At 67.5% G+C, this 8,945-nt stretch overlaps 1 protein-coding gene across 1 annotated transcript in view; it reads right to left on the bottom strand.

Moving 5' to 3' along the window:
- CTBP1 (C-terminal binding protein 1) overlaps window positions 1-8,945 on the bottom strand; it is an 18,666-nt gene that overhangs the window by 1,588 nt on the left and 8,133 nt on the right. The window contains 5 exon segments of the mRNA XM_024732744.1: window positions 1-59; window positions 694-824; window positions 1,461-1,675; window positions 3,561-3,767; window positions 5,030-5,174. Of these exon segments, the coding sequence (XP_024588512.1) occupies window positions 1-59; window positions 694-824; window positions 1,461-1,675; window positions 3,561-3,767; window positions 5,030-5,174 (757 nt within the window).

Genomic DNA, 8,945 nt, shown 5'->3' with positions numbered 1-8,945 from the left:
AGGCCGGGGGCGGGGTGCAGATCAGGTTGGGCGCGTCCTTCAGGGGGCCCTGGCTAAAACTGCACGGCACACAGGAGATCAGAGGCCCTGCGCCTGCCCGGAGCCACACCCCACCCTCCGCCAGACTCGGTGGCTCCCCCTAAAAGACAAACCTGCCCATGGGCTCCTGACTGCAGTGGGGAGGGGCCTTCACGGGGTGGGGGGGGGGACGCTGCCCACCCCTCCCTGCAAGTGGCTGTGAGCTCCAGACCCCAGGCCCTCTGGACACCGCTCCGTCCTGGAAGGGTGAAGACCCACCTGGAGCTGTCCGGCCGCCCCAGACGGGCGTTTCAGCCGTGAGGCGTCTGACGTGGCCACGTGGGGGCCAGCCGCCTCGCGCCCCCGGGCACGCCACAGGGTGCCCGGTCTGAGCCCTTCCCACCGGGTGCAGGGGACTGGGTCGTCCTGGCCTACAGTGGTGGCCTCCCCTCGCTCTGAGATTTGGCCAGGGAGAAAGGTCTGCCCCACGTGGGATCTCAGGCTCCCTTGTCCTTGGACCCTCAGCTGCCCAAGGCCGGGGCCTGGAGGCTGTGCGTGGGCATCGGGGCCCCACTCCCTCGCAGCGCTGTGGCCACCGGGTCAGACGCAGGCTAGCGCGGGACGTAAGCTGGGTAAGCGCCGGCTCAGGGACCCCAGGGCACCACCGGCAGGCACCTGAATGGCTCCGACTCGTGCACGTCCAGGGCCGCCCCGCGGATCCGCCCCTCCTTCAGGGCCTGGGCCAGTGCCTTCTCGTCCACGAGGCCGCCCCGGGCCGTGTTCACCAGGAAGGCCCCTTGTCTCATCTGGGAAGACACGGGACAGTGCGGCCTGAAGACACTCCCCCGCCGGCTCAGGGAAGTGGCTTCCCTGCTCCCCGGTGAGGGATTCCTTGTGACCCCTATCTCACCCCAACTAAGCCCACCCCGTCGTGGGGCTCCGGTGGCTGTCCGGGCCTCACTGAGTCCTCGGGGACCGCACAGCCCCCGGCCACGCCCTGTCCCCCAGAGACCCAGACCCACTGGGTGAGAACCAATGAAGGTGCCCGGCCTCACCCCCTCCAGGGCTTCAGGAGCCTGGGGCGGACAGCAGGTGAGGCCCCAGGCGGGCACGCTGAATGTGCACGCACGCCCACCCACACGTACATGTGCGCCCCTACGTGCACACATCAATGTAAGTGGCCACCCCACACTTAAATACACGCACACACACGTGTGTACAAGCCCACGTGCGCACACACACGTGGGGTGGGCACTGTCGTCGAAGCTGACCCCCCCCCACGTACATACGCCGTGCACGCCTGCAACACAGGTCTCTGCGCACGCGGGCACTTGAAAGGCCCCGTGCCGCGGTTCGGGGAAGAGAAGGCCCCGTGGCAGGGCCCGCGCGGTGGCCGGTGGCCGGCAGGCGTGGAGGGCAGGCGGGGGCCCCGGGCCGCAGACCTGTTTGACGGTGAAGTCGTTGATGAGGTGGTGGTTATGCTCGTTGAGGCCGCAGTGCAGGGTCACGCAGTCGCTGTGGAAGAGCAGGTCCTGCAGCGTGCTGACCCGCTGCAGCCCCAGCGCCCGCTCTGTGCCGTCCGCCAGGTAGGGGTCGTAGAACAGCACGTTGAAGCCAAAGGCCTTGGCCCGCAGCGCCACCGCCTGCCCCACGCGACCTGGGGGGCGACAGGGTGTCACCACGGCACCTCCCTGGCCGCCCCGCCTTGGTTCCCCGTCTGCCCGGGGTGAGCCTGAGGCGTCTGCCCCCAGAGGCCCAGCGGCGGGACGTGCGCAGGACGAGGCTTTGCAGAGAAAGGGCGGGGCTCCGGGGGGCTGGGGAGCGCCGACGGGGGCCCCGCGGATGCATGGGGCGGCGAGGCAGGGGCTGCAGTGTCAGGATAGGCCCCAGTGCCCCGGGGGCTGAAGCCCTCTGTCCTCGGCTCCCGAGAAGACAAAGCAGGGGAGCAGCGCAGGCCAGGAGCTGGGGTGGGGGGGCAGGCACGCCAGGGCCCTGCGCTTGGGGCCACGGGACACCGTGGAGGCTGGCGAGGCACCAGCGCAGAGGGCCCGGGGAGGACGGGCACCCAGCGGTCCCGCCGACCAGCCACGGTGCCAGCGCCTCGGAGCAGTCACTCACACTGCCCGGTGGGCGACGCTGGCACGGGAGCCCCCGCTCGGCTGGCCTCGCCTTAAGCCACTTCACCTACGACGTCAGTCCCCAGTTCCAGGAACCAAAAGAAACCCGAGGAGGATTTTCGCTTTTATGAAAAAAGGCAGAAGCGAAATTGCGCTCAGTGTGTCTGGCAGGTGCCGTTACAGAGCCCCTCCTGTCCCCGGGAACCGCACTCCGTGTCTCAGTGTGGAGCTGCTGTGGCCGTGGCCTTGGCCTCCACGAGTGACACGGATCCAAAGGCTGCTGCTTCTTCCCTTTACACCACTCGGGCCACAGGTTTCAGGGGACCACTCTGTTTTGGGGCGGTGGGGAACCAGAACAGAGACTCTGGGAGTGCCGAGGGGCGTGGGGAGGGCCGTGGTCCCCAGGGCCGCCGGGCACTGGTTGAGATGCAGCCTCTGGGGCGTCCCCACCGCACTGAGTGTCTTGACCGACACGCCTAGAGGTGGCTGCCCCAAGCCCACCGGCCAGGCATGGCAGCTCCCCATCCGGGCTCCTTCCTCCCGGCCTGCATCACACCGCATGGGCCGGGCCATCCCTGCCCTCGGATAGGCCGAGGGCGCCGGGGGCCTAGGTGCCGGGTGCAGGGCACTCACGGGGCTACGGGGCTCTGGCCAGCCCTGGCGTCCGTGTGTACACATCCGGCAGGACAGCAAGTCGTGTCGGCGAGGGGCACCCCTGTGCCCCACGGCCGCCTGCGGCCCTGACCCCCTGCCTGATGCAGGTGCATCTCTGCCCCGCAGTTCCCCCACAGCTGCACGAGGCGGTGCCTTTGCCGTGGAGAACCTGTGAGACGGCTGATGGGGCCGCAGGGAGCTATGGTCCCGCCCACGCTGGGTGGCCCAGGTGGACGGGCAGGCCCCTCCCGCCACGCTGCCCTCCCCTGCTTCCCCAACCCCTAAGGCCCGCACCACCCCGGCACCTCTGCCCGCCAGATCCTGCCTGCCCGCCCCCGCCACGTCTCCGTTCCCTGGTTTGCTGTCTGAGCGCAAGGGGCCCAGGGTTGGCGCAGGACACCGGCCTGCAGGGCGTGCGAGTGAGCGGGTGAGCGGCCTCCGTCCACCCAGAGCAGGGCTCAGGGCAGCCTGCCCGGCGCCACCCGAGGGCCTTGTGTGTTCAGTCACGGGGCAGGGGGGCGGCAGACTGAGCGCGCGTGACTGTGTGAGACCACACGAGCACGCGTGACCCCGAGAGCACCTACTGAACACCTGTGTGTGCGTGGGCCCCACTAGGTGTTCCTGGGGCCGAGAAGGGCCAGCACAGCCTCTGGGGCAGAGACCCCTCAGCCCCGCGCTGTCCCCTGGCTGGGCAACCACGTGCTAGCAGCGCAGCACAGCCCCAGCCTCAGGGTCCACAGAGCCTGCGCGCGGGGGCGAAAGCCATCGCACCTAGCCCGATGATGCCCAAGGTCTCCCCGCGGATCCTAGCGGCTCCGGAAGCCACCTCTCGGATCTGCTCCACACTCTGGACCCGCGTGCCCTCCCGGAGCGCCTGGTGCAGCCACGTGGTCCTGCGGTACAGGTTGAGGATGTGGCACATGGTGGAGTCGGCGGTCTCCTCCACGGACGCGGCCGGCACGTTGCAGACGGCGATGCCTGCGGACACGAGGTACGCGGGGCAGTCACTAGGACGGTCCTGGCCTCACGTCGCTGCCCCAGGATGCTAGGAGACAAATGCAGGTTACCTGCCCCATGCCGCGTGGGAAAGCCACCCACGGGTCCAGGGGGCAGACAGGGTGGGGGACAGGAAGAGAGAGGCTGCCTGGGCGGATGCCCACGCCTGCTTCTGCCCCTCCTGAACCACTTGCCACTGGACCTTCTGGAAAGGGGTCTTGGCCAGGCCACACCTCCCAGGGCCCTGCCCTCCCCACACCCCACCCCTTCACACACCCCCCCCAGCTCAGCTTGCGACAAAATGTTAAGACAGGGTCAAGAGATCGTGCAGGGGAGACCGAGCGACAACAGAGCTGGCGGCCCCGTCACACTCGGGAAGAAGGCTGCCGCCTGACAGAGGACCAGGCCCTGCGGAGGTCTGGCAGGGATGACCGCACAGCACGCCCCAGACTGTCCCTGGACGAAGGACGGAGCCCCAGCCCGTGAAATCGCGAGGCAACGAGGACACGCTCCGCGAACAGGGACGAGGCCCGGAGGGCGGCCCAGCTCGAAAAGTGCCCAGACCGCAGACGCCGCGGTGCCTTCCTGGGGACAGGTGACAGCGGGGTGAGCGAGCTGGGCTGGCGGAGCAGAACGAGCCCTGGGACGCGTGGCAGCCGTGTTCACGCTGCAGGTCTGAGGCCGCCGTCGGTGACCACGGGCCGTGGCAGGGCGTGTCCCCACCTGCCCTTAAGCCGTGACCAACACAAAGGATAAGGAGAGACTAGACCAGAACGTCACAAGACGCTGAACACTGCACCTGGAGAAGCATGCTGAAATCTGTTCCCGTGAGTGTGTCACACACCTACGTGTACACACCCCCACGTGTCCTAAATCACAACACAAACCTCCCTTCCCAGCAAGTCTCGTGCACAGGGCTGCGCAAACCCCGACACAGATGTGCTGGCCGCCCCCCGGGCTGATGTCCCTTCCCCGCGGTCCCCAGGAAGCAGCGCAGGAGGGCGGCGGACACACCACCCACAACGCCCGGGGGCTTTCTGAGGGATGCTGCTGCCACCCTGCACCTGCCTGAGGGGAGCTGGCGTGGGGCCCACACGCTGCCGGCCTCCAGGCCACCTCCAACCAGGCAGTCGGCCGCAACGGGACTCTCTCTTCCCAGTCAAACCAACAGACAAAACGTGATGACGTCACACCAAGGGAGCAGTGCGCCAAGTTGCAAAGAGAAGAATCCAAGACCGTCCTACCTAAGTCCCCAGCTGACTTGATGTCGATGTTGTCAAAGCCGCTGCCGATTCGGACGATTATCCGCAGGGCCTTGAACTTCTCCAGGTCCTCCCTGGTCAGCGTGATGGTGTGGTACATCAGCGCCCCAACGGCCTCGTTCAGCACCTGCAGTAAAGGGGGTGCGTGAGCCGGCGCCGCTGCGGGAGACGCCACGCGGGCACTGCCCCCAGGTGCGGCCCCCGCTACGCAAGTCCCAGGGCTCCAGCAGGTTCCCACCCGAGCGGCCTTCCCTCCGGTGCGCACGGCAGGCCCTCTCAGGGGGAAGGTGCCCGACCCCCATGCGAGCGGTCTGCAGTGGCCCGAACGTGACAGATCAGCAAACGCGCGAAGCACACCGAAGGTCCCTGCCCCGGTCCACACAGGGGACGGCGCTCTGCCTGCCTGACGCACGGGGTTGGGCGAGGGCTGCCTTCTCCTTGGGCACCAGGCGCCACGACAGACAAACACCGGGCGCTGGGAGGACCCGGTGCACCCGAGACCTCCAGACCCCGCCGATAGGATGATAAGCCAGCGGCCACTCTGACAAACCGTTCCTAGAACAGGAGCGGACGCAAGGCCGCAATGCGCTCGGAGCGTCGGTGAAGTCCCCGGGGACAGTGAACGCGCTGCAGTGAGCCGGGCACCCCTTTCAAACGGGGAGGGGGCTGATGTGCTGGCCCCTGCCGTCACCGTGCACAGGGCCCGGCCTCCAGGTCGGCCCTGCACGGCCCAGGGTTGGAGGATTACCCCCCAGAAAGGGGCAGGGAGCAGCCGCAGCCCCTGTGCACTACCCACCGTGCCGCGGACCTGGGGGGCCGCCTCCCCCCAGCCCCCGCCCACCACTGGGAGGGGCGTCAAGGTCGGGTACGCGCTCCGGGCGCGCCTGCGCCTGAGGCGGGCCTAGCCAGCTGCAGCCCGCAGGAGGGGCCCGCCGGCTCTGTCTCGGCACCCCTCGGAGCGTGGCCAGGGCCGTTGCCCCCAAGTGCGGGGCTCCAGGACGACTGGGGGAGGCCCGTGTGTCTCGGCGAGTCTGTTCCAGGCGAGGCCCACGCGGGCAGGTTGGTGCCAAGCGCACAGACCTCCCCGTGGGCGACGTCCGCCCACCATCGCGCCCCGTGCAGAGCCCCGCCCACGGCCCCCCTCGAGGAGGCCACCCACCCACCTGCCAGCTTAAGTCCATGAGCTCTGCCAGGGCCAGGCCCATCAACCTGTGATGCACCTCGCTCCTGGGGGGTGGGGGCGGGGAGCGCGGGGTCACAGCCCAGGACCGTGAGCCCGGTCCGCACCGGGACGCAGTCTGGCCAAGGCCAGGGACGCATGGTCTGCCATCTCTGGGCCCAAAGGCAGGGGCTGCGGAGCGGGCCCACCCCGTTCCAACGCATCATGTAATCCAAAACCTGCCGTACTTGGGGACGAGGTTTACTCCTCCCTAACGGAACGTTATAATGGATGACGTCTCAAATTCAGTGAAACAGAGTCCACTGGGAACCCGTGGTGATGTGTCTGCGGGCCCCACTCTGGACCGAGCTTCCAGTGCTGACCCTGGGTCCCCCGGGGCGACAGAGGCTGCTGGACCACAAGGGGCCGCATGTGAGCTAAGGCAGCAGCTGGCCCGTGGCTGACGCAGTTAGCGGGGTGGAGCGGGTCTGAGCGTGGGACGCAGGGCAGGGGACTGCAGCCCCGGGGAGACTGCTAACGGCCCCGGCTCGCCCCTTCTACGATGACTGAGCCCTGGACCCAGCCGGACACGTGACCACCCGGAACGCAGTTTCCTCTGAGGCTGGCCTGGCCTCCCTTCCCCTCCTGCTGCCTGTGGTGGCCTGGAAGACACGGCCACAGGTGACCTCACAGAAAGGACCAAGGTAAGGACAGCTGGGCAGTAGGGCAGGGGGTCCTGGGCCCCTGACCCTGCAAGGAGGCGACGGGGCGCTGCCAGCCCCGCTCTGGCTCCAGCTCGGAAGATCTAGGAAGCTCAGCTCCGGGAGCGGGGGCTGCCAGCGGGCGCGTGAATGGACCGGCTGGATCATGCCCGAGTCCTGACAGCTTCCCCGGCCTCCCGGGAGGGCCACAGACGCAGGCGCAGACTTCCGGTGCCGTGACTCGACGGGACCCGGGGTGAGGCCCGACGTGTGGCAGCAGAGGACATTAAGCAGGGGCACGTGGGGAGGGTGGGCAGGAAGATACAGGGCAGTGGACATGGCGAAGGCCACGGGCAGGTGCAAGGGAGAGGGGAGGGCTCGGCTGGCAGTTCCCCCCGAAGGCCCCTCTGTGCTGTGTGGACAAGAGCTGGTGAGGAGGGCCCCCTTGGGGCAGGTGGGCAGGAGCTGGGGGGCAGGCTGCATGCAGAGATTTGTCGGTGCCCGCGGTGTCCGGCACGGCTGGGTGCTAGAACCAGAGAGACGGACACGTCCCTGCCAGCACTGGGAGGGGCAGCCCCGGACGCAGGGGCAGATGCATCGGCTGGACGCCCGCGGGGCCCTCGGCTACAATGGGCGTGCGGATGGGCTGTAGGCAGGCGGATGGGCTGTAGGCAGGCGGTGCGGGACAGGCGGTCCTCGCGGCTCAGGCGCGTGCGCAGGGCCAGCTTTTCCTGAGCATTGCACCCAGCTGTGGTCCTTAAGTGTCCTGGGCTGCATTTTTTTTTTCTTTTTGTGGTACGCGGGCCTCTCACCGCCGTAGCCTCTCCCGCTGCGGAGCACAGGCTCTGGACGCGCAGGCTCAGCGGCCACGGCTCACGGGCCCAGCCGCTCCGCGGCATGTGGGATCTTCCCGGACCGGGGAACGAACCCGCGTCCCCTGCATCAGCAGGCGGACTCCCAGCCACTACGCCACCAGGGAAGCCCCCGGACTGCACTTTTAAGCAGGGACGGTCCACGACGGTCTGAACGTTTCTAAAGCTGGAGAGACTGTGTGGCTTCCAGCGCCGGCTGGGCTGCAGCAAAACCCCACATTTGCTTGTTTCCTTGAAGTGAGAAGTGAGTGGATCCCTGCAGACCCTCTTCGGGCTCCAGTCTTGCTGCCGCTGCCCCCGGGGCACAGTCTGCCCATCAGCACCGACCGCCCAGTACCAGGCATTCCCAACTTCCAAATACTCCGCGTGACGCACGCCAACTGGAACTGTTATTTTAGCTTTCACTTGCACTTCTGGATGTGACTCAGTCACCCAGGTGTGTTTCCGGGTAAATTATTTTTTTCACGCCTGGTCCTTTTTCTACTGAGCATCTCTCGAATCCCAGGGTACCCGGTGAAGTGTTCTCAGAGGGGAGCCTGGGCTCCCCCAGAGCAGCGCCCACCCTGTACCAGCTACAGGGTGAGAGCACTGCAGGGGCACCATGCTGCCCCGTCCAGACTCCAGGTCCATGCTCCTGCTGGCTCCTGACCCCTTTCCTGGTTGCAAAGTGGCCATGACACCCCCGGTATGGCACCGACCTCCCGGCGTCCACTGCTGCCAGCCTCTACCTGCTGTGTAACCAGCTAGTCAATGACCTGGTGTCCTCAGGTCCACGGGAGGAAATGCAGCCCACCTGGCCAGACGCTCAGAGCAGAGGGCCTGAGGGGTACAGTACTCACTGGGCACCCTACCAGAGGCAGCAGGGCGCCTCCTCGGGCCGAGTCTCCCCTCCCGGCATCTCTCACACACACACACACACACACACACGGCGCCGCCTCGGCCCGAGTCTCCCCTCCCAGCATCACACACACAGACACACACAGACACACACACACTCAGGGCACCTCCTCAGCCCGAGTCTCCCCTCCCAGCATCACTCACTCTCTCTCTCTCTCACACACACACACACACACACACACGGCGCCGCCTCGGCCCGAGTCTCCCCTCCCAGCATCACACACACAGACACACACAGACACACACACACTCAGGGCACCTCCTCAGCC

Source organism: Neophocaena asiaeorientalis, unplaced genomic scaffold (genome assembly GCF_003031525.2).
Source record: "Neophocaena asiaeorientalis asiaeorientalis breed wild unplaced genomic scaffold, Neophocaena_asiaeorientalis_V1.1 scaffold762, whole genome shotgun sequence".
NCBI lineage: Eukaryota > Metazoa > Chordata > Mammalia > Artiodactyla > Phocoenidae > Neophocaena > Neophocaena asiaeorientalis.
This window is presented reverse-complemented; position numbering and strand designations above follow the sequence as displayed.